This window comes from Tympanuchus pallidicinctus, unplaced genomic scaffold, assembly GCF_026119805.1.
Source record: "Tympanuchus pallidicinctus isolate F22 unplaced genomic scaffold, pur_lepc_1.0 scaffold1, whole genome shotgun sequence".
In the NCBI taxonomy this organism is placed as follows: Eukaryota; Metazoa; Chordata; class Aves; order Galliformes; family Phasianidae; genus Tympanuchus; species Tympanuchus pallidicinctus.
In genome coordinates, this window is record NW_026294618.1 from 22,542,577 (window position 1) to 22,563,641 (window position 21,065).

Sequence of the window (21,065 nt, forward strand, 5' to 3'; positions counted from 1 at the left end):
TAGGACCCCAAATCTTGTGTACATAGCTCAAGGGATTTCTTCACAAAGGTACCACACAGCCTCCCCTGGCCACATCCCCAGCCAGCCGCAAAACTTGCCCTTCCCTGCACCAATGGCTGGGAGCCTTCACATGTCCAGCACCCAGGGCATCTCTTCATCTGGGAAACATCAGCTGCTCAGGCACCAAAGCCATGGACACCTGGGCAAACAAGCAGCAGCCTGGCTTGATTCTTCCTGTCCTGCCCTAAAGTGTGCATACAGCACAGCGGATGCTGGAGGCCACAGCTTCTAAGAGTCAGGACAACAGTCAGTTATTCAGAGGACAGGAGCCACCTGCTAGGCCAGAATGGTGACTTAATGCCACGTTTAAAGGATGCACTGATACGTTACATTGATATGCTACCAGTAGTGAAGCAGTCATTTTCCTAAGGGTTCTTTCAATTGCAGCACCTCCTGCTACACAGTCAGACAGATGCTGCATCAAAGATGACACAATTTCTGTTGCAGGAGTGATAAAACCTTTGCTATCAGTCCTCAGGAAGTACAAGAGTTCCTTTTTTGAATCTGAGACCGACTCCAACTCATGCAAGTGACAAACACATACTGCAAATTTTATTTTATTTCCTTATTACACAAACTTAATTAGCATACGCCTACACCTTGATTAAAACAAATTCACCACCACATAAAAAGCATTCTTTTTATTCTCTAAAGCACACCTGTGAACACAGAACAAATTCTAATGTCAGTACATAAAAGCCTCTCTTTAGTGCACCTTTTCAATGCAGTTTCTCCATTAGTCCTTGGTAAAGATCATTACACCTCAGATATTTATATGCTCTTGCATTAAGCTTTGCATAATGCATCCATAATGCAATGCACTTTTAGGAATCAGTTAAGAAGCTAAATTAAAAGGCCCCGTAAGTTTGCTTTATTTACAGTTGCAATGGCTAAATTTTAAGTATCTTACAGTCACTGCCAGCACTGCTCCCAGTTCAAAGGACTCACATGCTCCATGATCTCCTTGCATTACTTTATAGAGGAGGTAAAGCTGCCCATACTTACAGCTCTGTAGGTACCTCAGCTACCTGTATGAAGTATAAACATGCTGCCAGAAATATTTTTAATAGTGAATGAGGAATGAGGAACTCAACCATTAGGAAGAACAAAAAGGTCCTGCAGTTGTTACTGACTGCGGGAGCAGCAGCAATGCAGGCTCTCCCAGCAGTGAAGGAGTGCCAGAGCCCAGAGCAGTCACCTGATTCCTGCATAAGGACAGTCTTACGTTCAGCTCCCACTTCCTCCTTTCTTACATCAGCTCTCCCCTCTTTCTGCTATTCTGTCAGATCATAAAAAGTGGGCCAAACTTCTGAACCAAAAAAAATTCTGGGAAAAGATGGAGTTTTTGTTGTAGGAAATGCAGGTTATGAAAGAAAATGGCAGCACTTGTGTAAAACTGCAGTTACCAGGAGACAGGGAGTTGTGTTATCTGACTAGAGATAGCTCTGTTCCTCCAATTCTACACTGTACATCCGGATGTAGGTCTTGCAGCAACAGAGAAACTGCTGTAGAGATTAACAAATGGAATGCACATGCATTTTTCTGTTCTTAAGTACTTTCAAAACCAAAATGGAAGGAAGAAGTCTGGGAGTCAGGTAGGTTAAGGTTTTTTTTTTTTTCCTTTCTTACACAATAAGGTAGATTACTCAGCACATTCCAGGTTAAAAAATTACAGTAAACATTCAGTAACTGGAATGCATATAATATACAAGTACCATTACATTTACAAAGTTGTTCAGGACAATTTTCCTTTTCTAAGCATAAAAAAGTTAATGAGCTAATTCACAATAACTTTAGATACAATGCTTATTAAAATACATTGATGTTAATCATAAAAATATTTTACTATTTACATGTACATTGTATAAACCTTAACAATAAGAATATGCCCACTTTAGGATGCCTTAAACGAATATTTAGGCATTGGCCCATTTTAGAGTGCAGTATCCCTGTTTTGGTCTTCACACCATGAAACTGTATCAGATTCACAGTACCTTTGCTAGTGCTTAGCTAAAAGACTTAAAACTTTCTATTATTTAACAAACATTCATTACAAAGGGTCAGTTTTGTTTCCACTTGGTTTCTTGTTAAATCCTACCCCCAACAGTTCCGGACATTCTGCCTGGCCTAGCGCGATTTGGTTGCATTTCCAAATAAGGCTGTAGTTCATTTCATCTGTTATCACACTATCCTGCTTGTAGTCTGGGTGCTGTGCGATGAATTCCCTCATCCACCGGGCGACCGTCATTAGTTCTCCTGGGGGTAAAACAGAACCAAATTTCAGTTAGTGCGCCTTATGTAGCAGTAAAACACAACATTCCACGCACAATTAATTAACAGTTTGTGCTTTCATAGGAAACGCATTCCTACTTCTTTCTTTTTAATGAGGCTAAAACTTGAAGCAAAATTCAGCTGCCGCATCACTGACAGTCCCAAACTCTTCTGGTACAATCTTCAAAATTTCAAATCTTCTATAAAAGCAGCACAGAGAAAGGCATCACACTCACACGCTAGAACAGGCGTTACCAACAGATCGAATAGCAAGGGGTCTTTAAAACACTTCAGTAGAAAAGCTGTCTGAGACAAACCAACAGACACCACTACAATAATTACGAAGGGCAGTGAGGCAGTGGCACAGCTGCCCAGAGAAGTTGTGGATGCCCCAACCCCAGAGGAACTCAAGGCCAGGCTGGACAGACCCTGAGCAGCCTGACCTGGTGGGTGGCAGCCCTGCCCATGGGGGGGGTTGAACTGGATGATCTCTAAGGACCTTTCCAACCCAAACCATTCTGTGATCCGATATAATTTTCCATCCAACTCAGCTGCTATCTCTGCTTCGTGTGCCCTTAATCACTCTCTTACTTTTTCCCTCTGGCAGCTCCTCTAGCAGAAGACAGGCAGGTTCCCAACTGCAGCAGCTCCTGGCTTGCACACACTGCCCCTGCTTCACTACGCAGGATACTGCTGGCCACAGGGCAGCCATCAGATGCCCCAGGGCCCCCAGCACCAAGTAACACACACTGCCTATAGGAGACCTGTGTCCTTGCGAAGGAGCAGCTGTGAGCCAGCTGGACACCAGCATTCAGCCTACTAAATCTCACTCCTGAATGCAGTACATGCAAGCAAACTCCAATGAGTATAAGATAAAGGTAATTATGACAGTAAGACATCACGGTAGGCTGACAGGATGCATCCCCAAAAAACAAGTTTTTAAGAAATTAAGAAAAAGCAGAAAAAACATGCGAGGAAACCTGCAAACAAAGAAATATGGGAGGAAGGAATTTCAAGGCTGGAAGACTATACTTGTGAGCAGACTTCAATGTTCATGATTTTGCAGTAGAAACATTACCATGCAGCATAGGAACTAGAAGGCATGAAACCCTGAAATAATTGGAAATCACATTTGAATGTGAAACACCCATGGCACAGCGTTGAGCCTGGGTTAATTATCTCTTCATGAAAAAGAATACAAAAACAGTATCTCTGCATCTCTCTTTTTTCCAAAAGCATTTTTTAAATCTAATTATAAGCAATACAAAATAATGGAATATTTTGGAAGCTCTGCTACTTTGAGGGTTAACGAACCTCAAATGTTTTCTTCTTACCAGTTTACTTTCTCTTTGTTAAGTCAAGCACCAAATCCCTCATCTGTGTTACCTGAGGGACAGAAATCTTCCACAAACAAGCAGGCTTTGAAAGAACATTTTCAGTGAAAGCAACAATTAATTAAAACGTGTTACCACTCTCTAGAGCTGCTAAAGCATTAAATTAAGAGGCAGGAGAAAGACCTGATTTTTGCCTCAGTTTTAAAAACATTTTTAGCTAGAATGTTCTATCGCAATCTTCAGTAATTAAAAAAGAATGCTACACTAATTTAAAACCAATGAATGTATCACAAACAAAGTTTGTGTTCTGACTCATAAGGCCGTGGTCCTGGACAACCAGATCTGGAGCTTGGTGGCCCTGCTTGTGGCAGGGGCTTGGGCCTTGATGATCCGTGGGGTCCCTTCCAACCAAGCCGTTCTATGAGCTTGGCTCCACCTCTCCTAGACCCATTTAAGAGCTGACAGCCAGTGGGGAAGGATCTCTTCTACTGGAGATCTACTCCACCGGAGTTTATTACATGAGCCCATGATAGGGTGAGTGTCCTCTTTTCCTTAGTCTAGCATCATAATTACATCAGCCAAACTCCTGGACATACTATACCATCTGTATATTCATTGATTGTACAACTGTCTAGCTGGCACAAGAAGGATTTGTACTTCAGTATAAAGCTGCTAACGATTGTTAAGCCCAGTTCTGAATGAAAGCCCTTGGCCTGCATCTTCTGCTCAGTACACTGCTGCATTTAAAGAAGGAGCATAAGAAGTCATTATATCACCTGAGAAGGCAATGCAGCATGAAAAAGGCAGAAGAACCTGGTCTGAGTTCAAAGATTTTCACTACTTACAGAAGGACTTTCTTATCAGGGAATTAAAAACAAGCCCCCATGCTCTTACATATAAGAGCTTAACCAAACTTAACACCAGCACACTTTGGAGCCAGACTCTTTGCCAGGCTATCAGACCCAGCCCCACATACTCATAAAAGTGCTGCTGAAAAAACATCTTGGAAATACAACTGCAGTTTGGGAGTAACGTACCAATTACTCCTAAGTTAAGTTCTAAAATGGATCACAAAACATTTATGAACAGAATTAAACATGACCTAATTTAAGCCAAAGGACCTGTCAGTCCTTTGCTCCTAAGACTTAACACTTCACCAGAAAGTCACAGTTGCCACTAGTTCTACCCAACTGATAATTAGAGAACATCCTTATTACATTTGAAGTAGAAAAACAGCAGGAAAATCAGTGCCTGAAAGTGTCAAACATACCAGATGCTCTCTTTTTTATTAACTTCAGGTAGTTTAGGATGGTGCATCTTGTGTCCACATCCACCTCCATGTTTTCAAGGTAAGAATTCAAAATTGGGATCAAACCAGGGAAGACTCCTTCCTGTATGAGAGAACACAGTCAGCATGAAACATGCTTAGTCAATTCAAGGGGGACAGAGCAGAGGGGAAGGCTGTGTGTCCCAGGTAAAGAGGCTATGACCTTCCCGTTTATAATTGTATCAATGCTCATTAAGGTGTACTCCTCCGTGTCTGTGCCCGTCCCATTTTGTGCAGAGCCACATCCATCCACGACATTTCCACCTTCATGGGAGACAAAGGGAAAGTAGTAAGTCAGAAGAAATGCAGTAATTATTGACCATCATGTTGTTAGAATGCTTGCTGGGATACCTTTGCAAATATCCTTTCTGAAGTAAAACATTCCCTGCCGAACAGCATCTCTTTTCTGGGCCATCTTCATATTTTCATCCACCTAGCAAAGCAAATATTGCAGAGATCAATGGCATTATAGAAAGCAAGGACTCTCCAAACCCTCACATTAGTTTGGAGTCTCACTAGCTGAAAAATCTCTTGCGTTTTTAATTGCTTTACCACATAAGACCAAACTCTGGAAATAAGTATTTACTGGTTCTGTACAAAACCATGAGAAGGTGACACTATAAAATCAGGTCTCCAGCAGGAGAGGTACTGTTAGAAAATGCTACGTTAATCTTGTAAGTCAGACTGAAAACAGAATGCAGCTGTGTGTAACAGGTTGCATTCCATCTGATTTTTTTGCGTGTATCCAGATGCAACTTCATTGTGTACAGACAAAAATTGCTATCCTCCAATCCACTGTCGGCTGCTTTTATTAACAAGGTCATTGAAGTCTTCTGAAAAGTAATAACTGTTTCTAAAAAAAAGTTAAAATAAACTCAAACACTTCCAGTAACATTGTAAGGGAATATCCCATATCCAAACATCTGTGAAATACTCAGAGAAGCTGCCGGAAAAGTAGTTCCACATTGCAGACTTCCACAAAACCTACAAACAACAAAGCATTGCTCCTAAGTTTACAGACAGAGAATTTGTCCAAGTTCTTTGGTAGGTGTATCCTGAGGGAATGAACATTGCTTATTTTGGACACTAGTTTTACTACGTTGCCTGTAGAAGAAGGGATACTAATTGCTGAATTCCATGTTTCATCTTTAAGGATAATGTGAAATCCTCACTTAATTCCTACCTTTCAATGCTTTGCTTTTCAAAAGCCCGTTCTCGTTCTTCCTGTATTAGGGAATTTATTTACACACTAGCTAACTGAACTACAGCAGTACTCAATCAGACGGAAGAGATCAGTATAAGATTAGTCTCAAAAGCTAAGAGGGAAGTACCCTGCTTAGGTACCTCAGCTTCTCCTTCAAATACAAACAACAAAAAAGTAAGAACACAAGACACACACTGTAACCACATTAGAACAAATACCAAAGTAAGTTTATTTGAACTCCACGGTCTATTTCTCCTGTAAAACAGTGGAAACATGCCCTTTTTGAGTCTCAAAACATTTCTGTGACAATGCTCTTTATCAGCATTTCTGTAGCTGCTTGACACTGTTGGGCACCACAGGAATTCCTATGCCACGAGCAAGCAGGACTTCAGGGAAGCATTTTGTTTGGTGTTCATTAAACAAGCATGAAGCCACACAACCAAAAAGGAAAACCATAATGTCACATGGCCACTGCTCACTGAGATACAGCAGCAGGACTGCAGAAGGAGCATGCAACTGAAATGAAGGCAGTGGTTTGATGCCTTTCTAAATAAGGGCCCATCAGCCATTTTTAAATGAGTCACGAAACATCAAGAGGCAGCTAGCAATGCCCCTGCAAGCTTAACTCCATTAGATGGCAGTAAAATATCTGCAATTGCAGAAGTTAAATTGAAGCAAATTACTGGCCCAAATGAAAACTGACTGAAAGACAGAAATAGTTGTTCAGTAAGCACACTCACAGTAATTCCTAGATTTCAGAGGATAAAAATTAAACACGATGCAAATATTTTGCAATTAGCTTCAGTAAATCCCATCTTTCACACCTACCTTGGACAAAGGAATGAGAAAATCCAGTTTGTATGACAGAATCACTCGAGTTAGCAGTACCACAAACACAACATACGCAGAATTTTCAAAGTCTGTTAACTGGACCTAGACATGAAAGAATTAGAGATGGAATTACACTAGTGGGAACATGCCCATGGAAACAGATGGCTATGTGAGAGAGTTTAGAATGGTTGGACTCCAACAATTCACACTGACGTGTGTATTCATACACATTCTACAAGCAGAGACAGTGATGTACGTGCTGGAATGATTGTGCCTTCAAGTGCACAACACAGTGTGGACACTTCAAGTTCAACCCTTTAAACCAATGCCAAAGCGCACTTGTGTTCCAAAAGGCTACCTAATAACCTGTACCTACAGGCTCTGTGTAATTAGAAATGCATTATAGCTTTTAAACTCCTACTTAAGGGACTCAACTCAGACAGCTATAAAATAAAAGCACTTGTAAAACACAAAACAGTGACAGCGGAATTGTTCAGTACCAATAAAAGCACGGAGAAGTAAGGTCCCTGGAAACTAAACAGGTCTTTGTTTGCAGAAGTTTTAGTACAAGCCTAATTCTTTTCCCTGCCACCCCAAATCCATTAGCATGCTTTGCTGTGCTACAGTGGATTCTCCTGTCAGTTACATTCCACAGTTCATGTCTGATTAAACACTGCTGTCCACTTCATTTGCATCTAGCAACTCAGAGGGAAGAAAACACAAGTAACAAGGGTCTGATACTGAATGGCAGCATGTCTAGTACTTTTCCACTTAAAAGTAAACGGATTTTTGTGCAAATTGACTCCCTCCTTACCTCCATAGGCCTGAATTCCACTCTCCATCCTATATCTGAATTTGGAGGGGGTGGTTTAAATCTCATTGTCTGCCAGTTTGTAGACTGAATGTTCTGCAAAGCACAAGAAATTATCTGTTGCAGTTAAGATACGCATCATTATGTAAGATAATCAAAGCAAAACGAACTGTCTTAATAACTCCCCAAAAGAAGCTCAAATTAACAGAGAAATAGTTCCAAATTGGTGATGACTCTCTAAAAAGCATAATACAACTATTCATCCTCTAAGCAACTTTGCTATACTTTCTTATACTATTTTATTTGAGGATTACATGAGATACTAGGCTGAGCTGAGCTGAAACAGGTCTTTTCCTAAGGGACTGATACATCCAAATGTAAAAATGAGTAAAAATACCATACTATGATTACAAAATAATAGCTATGCTATACAGATTTTCATTAGTTTGTGTAAGAGAGACACATGCAGAAGAGATGTCATGCAAACGAGCTTTCAGGAAGTCACACAAAAAAGGCAATTCCCCATATCAATTACATACACAACTGATTTGTGCCCTTTAATTTTGTTGCATTTAGAATATCAGGTACCATTTTCTTCTAAGTAAATGATTAAACAGAAATACATGCTTATAACTGCAAAGTCATATGCTAAAAAACTATCTGAAATGAAGAAGTCAGGAAAAAGGATATTCTTAGCCAATATAACCATCCTTCAACTAAGCAGTACTATAAAGAAAGAAAAATTGTACATAGATAATTATTAAATTCCTCTAAATCAGACACAACCTCAAAATGGTCGGATTCATTTGCATCATCTAGATGTATTTTCTCCTCAAACAAAGTCAATGGGTCTCGAATAAACAAGTGTGCAATATGCTGTGCCAAAAGGTGGTCAATACCTACAAAATGAAAATTCAGAGAAACAATTCAAATGCAGCAAAGGAGGCTCTAAGAAATGATTTGTTTTACAAGAACCTAAAGTGAAAAAAATCCAACTACCTCAACCCACCACATCCTGTTAAAGTCAAAACGATGATTTTGGGAAGGAAGGAAATGATTAAAGAGAAAAAAAGAACAAGGTCTTCTTTGGAAGTGGCAGCTGGATATTGGTGTGGCTGCCATTTCTGTTTTCTGATGTGCCTCTGTGTCACGTTTCCTAAAGCAGTTCTGTCTCTCCACAAAAGTAAAAGATTAGTACACAATTCACTAAGCTTCTCATGCTGGAATTAGGGACAGTTCCTTGCACAAATATATGTGTTTTTTACTCTTAAGGTCACGGTGCATAGATACTTTCTGAAAAGGAGTCACTCTCAGGAAATCACAATGATTGAAACAAAAACTAAAATATCCCCATACAGTGCAAGCACAATTCTAAACCTGCTCATAATGAAGCAATCACTTACCTTCCTTTATTAGGTGCTCGTAGATATCTTTGTCTATTGTCAAATCAATGTCATTGTATTTCTCACCACATTCAGATAGATAACTGTCTATGGAATCATATCTGGATTTACTGATTCTATAATGGTTGTTCTTCAGTGGCTATATAATTTAAGAATACAATATTTTAACAGCTTGTTAACAATGTTACCTAAGTTTTGCTCACTAATGACACTTATGTCAGAATTATTACGCTGTTTTAAAAATCCCTACAGCCTCAAAATTATTAAAAGCATGAATCTTAAATGGAAACATTTTCCTGATGTAATCAACATTACCCCAACTATCTGGAAAGCATTATTATACCTGTTCCAACACATACTGATGCAGTTTATTACACACACATTGCTAGAAATAGTCTTAAACTGGGTTTAAAGCTAAAGAAGTATTTCAAGTAGACTTTTTTCTTATGTGTCTCAGATGCCAATTAATTCTTACAGAAATTCCTGAAGTTCTGGCAATTGCTCCCTTCATGTAGCTCCAGTTTACATTACTGGATTACTCAGCATCACCTGCTATTTAACTCAAACCAATTTCTGCCTTTTGGCCTAAGCACAAAATGGAAAATTTAAACATGGACAACTTTAGTAAGCTGTGGAGGAGCAAAAGAGGAGTTTAACTGAAATTCCATACCTAACTGAAAAGGTATTTGCTTCTGTAAGCTGTACAACCAACATGACTGCTTACACGATCTCTTCTGTATTTACCACAACAACTGTCAAATTCCCCCATCAGGGACTCTGATGACCACAAGCAGAATTTGGTATTGATGAAAGTTTAACATTTTTCTCTGAAGAACAGCAGATGCCTCCTACCCATATCACTTACCTCCAGCCCCCTCTCTTCTCGCGTTCGATCATCCACAGATGCAGATATGACTCCCCAGCGACAATCAATATCGGACACATAGCCTCTGTAGAACGGAGATGCAGCACTCAAGGCCATCTGAAAGAAAATAGCCGAACATGAAAACAGAAGTACAGGCCAAGGAACCAAAACCAGTGCCTTAATCCCACAGGAAAGGGAAACGTGCATGAAGTACACATTTCAGTTTAGCACGCAGACAAAGCCCATACCACAAAGTCTCTCAACTCCTATCCCCATAAAATGCCTGCATTAAATGTCAGCATTTCTGAAGTGGCACCTAATGTTCTCCATACTTACTACCTCAGCATTTAAGGAACAGAAAGTTGATGAAGAAGAATAAATTTCATAACAAGATCAGCAATTACGGTGCTTCTGAACTCATGAAATTCACCCAGCAATCTTTTTATTTTTATTTGGCAGGCACTTCAGCAGCAAAGCTGCAATACATCTCACTCAGAGGAGGAGCTGTTCAAAATAGGCCAATACTTATTTTATTACAATACTTGCTTCTACACGCTTACAAAGGGACAGATGTAAGTGAAACAGACCAAAGCCAAAAATTTACGAATTGCTCGAGGAGTGACTTCAGCTATTTTCCATGAAAAGCTTCCCCAAATGCACTTCAAGAAGTATTCAACAGAAGTATTTTTCATGTGTTTAGCATGGTAAAGTTAGAGACATAAGCTCTGTGAGTATCACATGCTTCTCTTTCAAACACTCCAAAGTGACAGCTCACATTCATTAAACATATCTGGACATTAAACGAATAACACTGTTGATGTGACAGCATAGTAAGAGAAATCAACATTTTACCCAGAACATTAAATTTGTAGCTAGCATTTAAGGTCTTAATTCAGATTTTATTTTTCACATGTGGTGGCTTCCATACAACGAAGATGTGATGTGACAGAAGTGCATTACTCACCACAATGGGACAGATTGTAGCTAGTTGATCATAGAGATATCTTGCTTCAGAAATGCTGCAAGCCTGGAATGTTACCTAATGAAGGAAGGACAGTTGCTATTACAGTTTCTATAATCTTAGTGCAAGCATAATCTTCCTGGAATCAGAGCCTACAAAACTGTAGAAGAATCTTAATATCAGAAGTTTATGTGCTTTTTCTTTCAAGACATTTGGACAAGCTTTTGCCAGCAGCATCTGTATTACAAGCTTCCTTCCACACACTCTCCATGTTTATTAAAACACTTCAGATGACAACACCTCAGCTCTGAAGCCAGACACACAAACACTTGCCAGAACCAAAGACAACTGAATTAACATCTACAACACAGGTGGGTTGATAATGTGCATTCAGGAACCACACCAGGAACCTACTCACTTAAAATGACAGTCAGATGCAGATGTAAAATTTGCTTTATGTGACAGCCAATCCTGTTTCAATTCCTGTTCTAAAGAACTGCCTTCAGTATGTTTGTGTTTGATCCCGCATCTGGGAAAAAATAGACTTTTTTTTTGTTTACTGTAACTTTTGTTGAAAGAACGGTTTTGCCTGCATTGGAGGCCAGGACACAACATGAAAATGAACACAACACAAAATGAAATATTATTCACCGTTACTGACGTGGAAGCTGTACCACAAAAGTCCCCAGAAACTACCATTTCTTTGCAATTTTGGTGAAATTTGCTCAGAGCAGCATCAAATGCAAGATGCATTTCTAACTGATTTTACTCCCCAGAGTTCTCAAACCACCACTCCATGCACTTCAGAAACACAGAGAGGGCCCAGTCACCTCAATACCGTTAAAAGATGATGAACAGATTAAAAGCCTCTGTTTCCTTCTTCAGAGTTTACACATTCATAAATCACAGAGTAATTTAGGTTGGAATGAATCCTATCGTGACCTTATGTAACCTGCTTCAACTCTGAATCACCATCACTGGTGATACTGGCCTGAATAACATCAGTTGAATACAATTATCCTTGAGCACAGACCATTAAAATCTCCAACAAAGGCACAGATTCCTAACCTGCAACTGAAGCCCTTCCCACCTGTGAGCAAGATTAAAAAAAAAAAACAACAAAACAAAACAAAAATCCCAAAGCAAATCAGAAACACCCAGAACATCTCAGGCTCAGTGCATGAAGCCTAAACAAGGGCAGGAGCACAGCACTATGCCTTGTTGCTCACAGGGGACAGTGCCCACGCAAATGATCCCAACTGAGCTGATCAGGATACTTTCTGACCCCGAAAATACCTCAAATCAAGTTGTATTCTGTGTGTGTGGTGAGAAAAAGACAAAGTCTATACTTATAAACTACAGAAAATAAGCAGGGAACACATTATAAGGAATTAACAGTGCTTGGTCTTGGTTGTAAGGAATTAACAGCTAACACATAAGCAGCTGCTTACAGCACCCGACAACTTTGTTTTCATTCTCCTTTTGACAATAGCAAGAGTACTGAATTTAACCACTGATTTTAAGCTTGATAAAAAGCAAAACTGTGTTCTATAAACAGAGATTAACTTTTTTTTTTTAAAGTTCAACAGTGACTGAAAGCAGAGGCTGGATTTCTTTGTTGGTCATGCATCATAAAAAGAGCTGGCACAAAATAGGCTGCATATAATATAATATTGCATGTGTTTACTTCACACACATTTCACTATTTCATCATATTCTCCCTAGTTTACCTACAGCAACAGGTAATCATACTCAGCTGTTGTCCAAAACACTTTATCTGTTCATCTTTTTAACTTTCTTAGCCTCAGACAGAAGCGTTTTGAATGTGGTTATTTCTGCCAGTGTGGTGAAACAATAGGGGAATTTCCTTTAATCCCCTGGAGACAGAACACAACCCTATTCCTCACTCTGCTTACAAGCTGCTAGTGCTGGCAACAGGCAGATTTTAACAACAGTCAAATACATCATTGCTGCCTAAGACATCATCCCCACTGGGCTACTGTGAAAGAGAAACACTGACACAAACAAACAAAACTACAAAAAAAACCAGATTGAAAGAATTAAAGAAAACAACACTTGGATTTAAACTGGACACGTTGAGTCCAGCAAATGAATAAAAGAAAAGTAAAAAGAGGGAATGTATTAACAGAGGAAATAAAAGCAGCAGTATGTCTCTCATTAAGCAGGAACAGGAGGCAGCTGCCCACGTAGATTTGGTAGGCTCATGGTGTAAGAAGTGAGAAGGTAGCTTCTTGATAGGTAGCTAAAAATATGCATTAATGAGGAAATTTGTATGCGGGAGTTAAAGCTGTTTGTAAAGAAATATATACAGAAAAGAGCTATTAATTTCTTAAAGGTGCTCCAATGACCTCTTGTCACTCTTCGCTTTTACTGTTCAAAGAATTGGGAAGAGAAAAAAACATACATGGTGAATAGCCAAAAAAAAACCTAACCAAATCACTTTTCTACAAGGCAGTTCAGTTTGCATTTCCACCAGGCTCTTTGGATACGCCTGAAGGAAGACAACAGAAGATCTTTCACACTTCAAAAACAGAGTTTCAGGAGAAGTCTGTGACAGGGATGTGGCCAGTTCAAGCAAATCCTTTCAGCAAAATATCAAATTACCACTGAACATTTGCAGAAAATAGACATAGTGTAGGCAAATAAATCTGGATTTTAAGAAGGCACTGTCACACACAAAACTGTTATTTTACTTCCCCTTTTGCCATACTGAAAACGCATCAACTACAGCAATGAGACATAAGGTAACTTAAAAAACAAACAGTTTAGGAAAGATGACATTCAGTTACATCTCAAAAGTAGATGTATTTACCTGAAGACAGCAGTTGCCCATTCCAAACCCCATAGCGTCCATATATATAAAGTCTGGTTTCGCTGCTTTTGCTGCTTCTCCATCATCATTAGGAAATGTTTCTATAAACGGTGATGGCGTATTCTTATCTTTAAAGACTGTGTGGAGAACACAGATATTCAGTAACCCAGAGTAACAGACTGAACACTGAATTTGAAAAAGAAGAAGCGATACATTGGATTCACTCACTTGGTACATTTATGACAACCTTCTCTCCTCTTCGGTGCCGAATGTTTCTGGTCAGCGTACTGAGATAAGAATATATAGTTTCACAGTTAATTTCTCATTAATATTCAATACTTCAGAATATAAGCTTCCTGTTTGCTTTGAGCCTTTCTTTTGGGATCTTTCTTTCCCTGCTTTACAGACTACAACAGACTCTAAACTTAATTTTTCTTCACTGAAGTCAGTCCTATTTTGAGGGACTGATGGGCAGAAGTAATGGGCTGCTGACCTGAAGAGAACAAGGGTAAGTGAAAAGGTACTGCTTAGTTTTTAAATGACATATTTGATTCTCTGAAGTCTCACTCTATGCTCAAACCCCTTCCTGGACCATACAAGTTATTTGACACTCTGCTCCACTTTGGGTGAACCTGGCTGAGTTCAGTACACCGTGATGTTGCTGAAATAAAATGCACTACAACATACCTGAACAAGAGCTGGATTAACAGTGAGCAAAGTGGTTAACCACAGGATTTCTAACTGGAAACAATTTTGCAGGAACCAAATCAACACCATTTGTCTGATAATGTCATGAAACTACTATATGAAATCCCTTGAGCTTAACAGTTTACTTAAAGTCACTGATAAAAAACACACAGCATCACAACATCTCTGTCCAAGACCCTGGGATACATGCAGCCAAGTAGCTTTCTTTCAAAGGTATGCCTGTAATAATTCAGTGAAGAAAAACATCTGGCTTCCCATTCACACTCCCCAAATACTCTTACCTAAATCTAGGATGTTTATTGATGGCTTCATCTGGAAAGAAGAGGGATTTTGAAGCTCCTCCTTCTACTGGCGTTGGCTTATATTCTGGCAGCGTAAAACCAGGACACCCTAACCTATGAAATACAACAGTGAGAGTCCAAGTCATTAAGAAAACAGACTGATTTTAGAAGTGCCAGATGACCTAAGATAAGAATTCTGGTATATGAAGGAATAAAAAGGTTTTTAAAAGCTTGTCACAACTTGTGATTTTGGAGCTTTGAAGAATCCTCAAAATGGGAGAAACAATAGTAAGCAAGGAAAAGATACACCTATTAGGCATAAAATGCTGAGAGATGATAAAGAAAATCAAAATAAAATCTTTTGCTTTGGAGTCCTCCTTGCAAGTTTAAGAACCATCTGAAACAAGAATAAGTAGCTTTTCAATACCAGCTGAGTCAAATAACGTAAAGCTGCATAAAATTAATTCCTCCATACTGCAGAGTAAATAAATAAAGCTGGAATTACCCAGAAAGACTCCAATATTTGGCTATATGAAAACAGTTATAATCAAGTTACTCAAAATACCAATAAGGATATTCATATTCCTGTAAAAATGACTTATGTTCAACACATATTTCACTACTGCTTTCTTCTTAGCTGAAGTATCCAAGCTGTCCCACAACATTTAAATCCAACTTTATCACTTACATGATGAATCAGAAAGAACGCTGTAATTGCATTGCTCCAGTCCAGAAAGAAAAGTTTTCTGCTCCAGCAACAAGGGCTCACAAATTTAAAAGCTGGGATAGTCAGTTAGCTTCTAAGTTAGTGTTATTTTTGTTGTTTTAACATTGAAGCAATTTATTTTAACTGAATTCATCTGAACAAGCCTACTCTTGGTCTTCCTTCTAACATTTTCTTTCTTTTCAGATGCACAGATTTTCTTCTATGCTATCTGCACATCAACAGACACACTTGTATGCTACTGTAGAGGTTATAATAACAACAGAAAAAAATCTCATAAGCTAAGTTAGCAGGATTACAGTTAAACAAATAGAGACTTGGAATGGCAAGACAGCATAAGGCAGTAATATGGAAGTATATAATCTAGGGAGAACAAATCCTGATGGATGAAGCTAAGAATCATTCCAAACATAAATCACATGTAGACTGCACATTTTATTATTCACTGGTGTTCGCTTAAGTCTTATGTATTGCTTCTACAGTAGCATAAAAACTGTCTGTATCTACAAGGTGATGAGTCCCTCTCTTTCCCTTTATTAATTGCAAGACTGGCTCTGAAATCTTCTTATACGATATTCACTGACATCATCTTTTCATTATGTTACAGGGCAAAATGCAATTCTGTAATATACTGAACTACCGGACTTTATATAAGCCATCATGTCTAGTACAGTTGTCATATAGAGGAAGTGCATTTTATCAACAGAGAGTTCTTCAGGTAGAATACACAATGGCATTTTCATACCTGATACTTGCTGCTAAGTTACACTCTGTGGTGTACACACACTCAGTAAGAATTCAGGGCCATTTCATTCCGTACTACACAAGAAGCCAGGTGGTAAACCCAAATGCTTCTATTCTAATGCAAAACTTTTTTCACTTCTAAAAACAGCTGAGCAAAAAAAAGCAGCCGACCAACCAATGAACCCCACTGCTTTCAGCCTATTTTCATTTATTCGGCTGACCAGAACTAACATACTAAATCCTCCTTTAGAACCGTGTTTGAAAGGAAGGTCACAAAATACAGTTTCTCCTAGGCAATGAAGCACATTCTGAATGCATTTCATCAAGAGTCTCTTCACAATGAAAGACAAATAAAGAAATGTACCCTTTGGGAACTCAGGAGAGGTGTACTGCTTTCTAGATTTGGTAAATACAGGATTATAAAAGTTTTAAATCTTCATTTTGTAATGATAATCACATTCTTCTTCTATCGTGTTCAAAGCCTTAAAAGGAAGGATGTGTGTGCTTCAGTGAATAAGTAGTATGAAAAAAAAAAGAACAGGTCATGTTAGCCACTTTTTACAAATGCTATTTATAAACATCAAAGCTTGGAAAATAAACAGAGAGAAGCCTTTTGTGTATGATGTGCCATACCAATCCAATACTGCAGGCTATTGTACGTACAATACTTTATGTTATGAATAATCAGACATTCTATTGCAAAATCATCACAAATTAGAAGCAACCTAGAAGTACAGAAGACATTCATTTATTTCTGACTCACAGCAATAAAAAGTTATAGAAAGCAAGACTGTTAATTGAGTCATATTTTGCTCAGTTTAACTGTACAGCTTAGGACATGGCTCTGGGCAGCCTGGTTTAGTGGTTGGCAACCTTGCACACTGCATGGGGGCTGAAACTAGATAACCACTGTGGTCCTTTTCAACCCAGGCCATTCTATGATTCTATGAAAAAGCATTTAAGTAGAATAAGGAGGAAAGGAAATTCAGCATTACACATCTGAAACAGCAATCTCACCTTGGAAAAGACGTCACAGTGCAAATAGCCTCATTTTCTTTCAGCACAGAAGCGGCCTCTTGCCTCCTTTTCCTCATGTTGTCTTGAACAGTGTTGAATTCAGACATGGTTCCCCCGTATGGCTGCCCAGGTGTGCCTTCAATCATATAGCTTCCATATTCTGGTCGCCAGAGTGTTGGGTGGCTTTAACACAAACAGCCTTATTTAAATATTTCTATAACTTTACAGAAGATGGATTAATAGCATGAGTTTCAGACAAATGCAACTTGAAAGAAAAATCTCCTAAAGCTGATTATTTGATGGAGTACCACAATGTACATTCCAATGGATCGCACCACTAGGAGACAGCTAAAAGAAGTTAAAGCACAGTTTTGTGCTAGAAAGTTTGTTGCATAATGCAGCAAGCAGAATCTGCTTAATGTCATCTTGCAACTGCCTTCAGTATATCTCAATCTTTTGTTTCTTGGGGTTTTAACTTGCCACAGCACAAAGCAAGGAAGTTATGCCCTATTTCTTCTTTCTGCTGCTAATGGAAACCTGGTCAGATATCATGAATTTATCAGGTTAAGAAACGAAATGAAGTTTAAGACACCAGCAATCACCCTGAAAAACAGCTTGCTTTCTTGACAAGCCACCTCCACAGAGTCCAAAGGCAAGCAGCATTTCCTTGCTGTTCTTTCACATAGCAGTGGTTTCAAGCAAAAGACTTAAATACAGAGGTATTTCTTCTTGCTGGCATTCCAGTCCCTCTACTGAGAAGCAAAAACAGGCAAGCCTTTCTGGATGACATAGGTTAAGGCGCCTGGGGCACAAAGACCTTTCATCACCACAGCAGTTTTTCTAGCTTCCTCTAAGTGCTAGCTCTTTTCAGTCAAAACACTTTGCTATCTCTGATCTCGTTTCTCTGCTTGGGAAACAAAGATCTGTTGCCACCAATTAGAAAGCTGCATAGAACTGCAGTTCTATGGCTAGCTTAAGTGGAAATCTAATTACTGTTGCAAATTCCACAGGAGAGAAGAGGATGGAAAAGAACTGCCCTGCCATTTTATGTCTATCTTTCTAAATCTATCAAAAATGGGACAGTGCTTCCAAAGATGACAGCTCCCTTCAACAGACCTCATCTGCTCCTGCAATCAGGGATGCACTGAGAGCGCACGCGCTCCACTGGGCAGGAAGCTCTGGTATGCAGGCACTCCGTACACATGACCACAAAACCAGAGCAAGACAAAACAAATACCTAAAACTGAAACTTCTGAATGCTCATCATTACGTCCTTCGTTTTTACAAGGTCTAAAATCAAAGGTCCATGGAAAACCTGCAGATGCACTCAAAATCTTTCACCGCTTGCATCCCACTGGAATCTGTGAATATTGATACCTGTGACTTACTGCTTTACAAAAAGCAGACTTCAAGTTAAATCAGTTGTACAAAATCCTGTACAACATCACAAGAAGAGGAAAAAAAAGCAACAGGAAACAGCTACTTACTTGGGGTTTATCTTCTCCCCCTTGTCTTGCAGCGTCTGAAGAACTTCTTCACCACTCAGCACTAAGCGTACTTTCTTATTCTCATGGTCAAATTTTACTAACATATACTCCACCTTGTAAGTAATAAAAAGAAAATAAGCAGTTAGTGGTAGAGTTTTCTTCATACACAAACTCTCACTGGCACATGATTTCAAGCATCAAGCATAAAGAGATGTCAAATTTCACACTGAACTTAACAGAAGCTTAAAAAAAACCCATGGCTACCTATGAATATGGTAAACAACACTGGAGAAGATAGCTGCATGCTTACTTCATCTTCAGATCAGCTGAAGTTTCTTGAAATTTGACTTTTTTTTTTTTTCTAACCGCAGACACTTCAGAGAAAGATTCTGGCTTTGTAAAGCTAAAACCCCACGCAAACTGCTAACCACAAACGTCTGTCATCCCACAGGTTAGTCTCTGCAGCTGATAAAAACAAAAAGCCCTCATTCTACAAACAGGACATCCATTTATAGTTCCAACAAGTGACTGGTCATCAAGGGTGGTGCAACAGAGTCTCATTTACACTACGGGAAGTCCACAGTTGTAACAAACAGCGTCAGGCTGCTATTAATGCAGCTCTTAGTACAGCACAGGGGGCTTGCTTCAGCTTCTCTTTCACAGCCTCTCTTCCCTCCCTGCCTTCCTAACCTCATCTCGCTGTGCTTCAGGACCTCCGCCTGCCTCTATTCCTGGCTGCCCCCCTCACTCGCTCCTATGCCATGCACGTAGAGACCTCAATCTCTCAAGCTGCTGCTGAAAGCAACTCCAGTGCTGTGCCAAAGGTCTGAAGGAAACAGTTTGCCTACCAGATTGCCTGAACACTCAGAACACTCTCATTTCAACCTTTCTAATCTTGATGCATGTTTGCTACCAAAATTCCTTCACAGACTTGTAGAGCACTACCAAGCAGAGCACCCTGACAGCTGCCTGGACATTATAACCCTTCAACCCTTACTGACACAACTCTATTTTCTGACATTTGGAAGGGGATGCTTTACTTGCCAAGTAAAATCAGAAGTCATGGATGGAAATGCATCACAAGGGTAATGGCTTCAAAAAGTCCTGACTGGACCAGCACTGATACACAATGCTTTGTGTTCGCAGCTCTTAAACCAAGTCCTTCACAACTAATGTAATGCAAACATCCAGTTCTAGTTATAAATTCAAACTATACTTCCACAGGTAGAATTTACCAGCATTTGCACTTAGTTATGATTTCTGACCATCATTTACCCAGAGGTACTTTGTGAACAACTCTACCTCAGTGCCAGGAGATTCACACAAAGCACTGATTCTGAAGTGCCAGTGTACAAACTGGCAACAACATCTTTTTATACAGAGATGCATCTGGGAAAACAGTCTGGCAAAGCACAGGAAAGCCTGTGGAGTGTTTCCCATCACACTAAATGGATTTGTGAGCTTCCTAGTCTTTGGTTACTTTGGCATTCATAGAAGAGCTGTTGCTAGCTACAGTGACAATGAATGTAATATTCTGCCAGGGTTTATGATTAAATCTAAACCAGAATTATCTGAGAATGTCTGTAATTCTATAGAATCTGATTATACACAAATCCTGGAGGAACTAATCGAGCAATTAGGCATGTTCTCAATACTTTGCAAGATCAAATCTTAATCCCCTAAAGATACATAGTGATTTCTAGTTTCTGTGCAACACAGAGTTTCTCTGTGGTTTGTGTGCATTATGCTACAATAATCTGCTCAAGATAAGACAACAGGCAACTGGAATGCACTCAAGCGTTGATTTAGTTTTTATCAAGTGACACCTGACTCACGATTAGTGGCCATACAAAGGGACTTCTTTCACACTTCCTGGGTTCCTACCACAGTCAACACCACCTCTTGCTTTGGAAAAGCTTCAGCCAACTTACCTTCACTCCTAACCTATCAGGAGTACTTCAGTGCACAGTTCAACTCATAATACCTAGTCACAGACCTGTCTTCAAGCCTCCTGTGCACCTGGCCTCCACACTGCCCTTATGGCACCCTTCAGGAGGGACTGAGAACAGAAAAAGGTGAAAGAATTGCAGCTGTACTTCAGAGACACCAAAAGGCCAACATCTGTCACTGTGTATAAACACATTCCTGTGATTAGCCTCCTATCTTAAAAAACTCTATTATATTTTGTTCTTTATGAACTATAT

The 21,065-nt window shown here is 39.4% G+C and overlaps 1 protein-coding gene across 1 annotated transcript in view; it reads right to left on the reverse strand.

Annotated features, from left to right (window-relative positions):
• Positions 1–601: 601 nt before the first annotated feature.
• GCLC (glutamate-cysteine ligase catalytic subunit) overlaps positions 602–21,065 on the reverse strand; it is a 31,770-nt gene continuing 11,306 nt past the window's right edge. The window contains exons 2-16 of the mRNA XM_052676757.1: positions 18,862–18,974; positions 17,375–17,557; positions 14,890–15,003; positions 14,129–14,187; positions 13,901–14,037; positions 11,071–11,145; positions 10,107–10,223; positions 9,242–9,380; positions 8,625–8,737; positions 7,842–7,934; positions 7,025–7,129; positions 5,344–5,425; positions 5,156–5,256; positions 4,936–5,056; positions 602–2,316 (exon numbers count right to left, since the gene is read on the reverse strand). Of these exons, the coding sequence (XP_052532717.1) occupies positions 2,111–2,316; positions 4,936–5,056; positions 5,156–5,256; positions 5,344–5,425; positions 7,025–7,129; positions 7,842–7,934; positions 8,625–8,737; positions 9,242–9,380; positions 10,107–10,223; positions 11,071–11,145; positions 13,901–14,037; positions 14,129–14,187; positions 14,890–15,003; positions 17,375–17,557; positions 18,862–18,974 (1,758 nt within the window). The 3' untranslated portion in view covers positions 602–2,110. The remainder of the gene's footprint in view (positions 2,317–4,935; positions 5,057–5,155; positions 5,257–5,343; positions 5,426–7,024; positions 7,130–7,841; positions 7,935–8,624; positions 8,738–9,241; positions 9,381–10,106; positions 10,224–11,070; positions 11,146–13,900; positions 14,038–14,128; positions 14,188–14,889; positions 15,004–17,374; positions 17,558–18,861; positions 18,975–21,065) is intronic.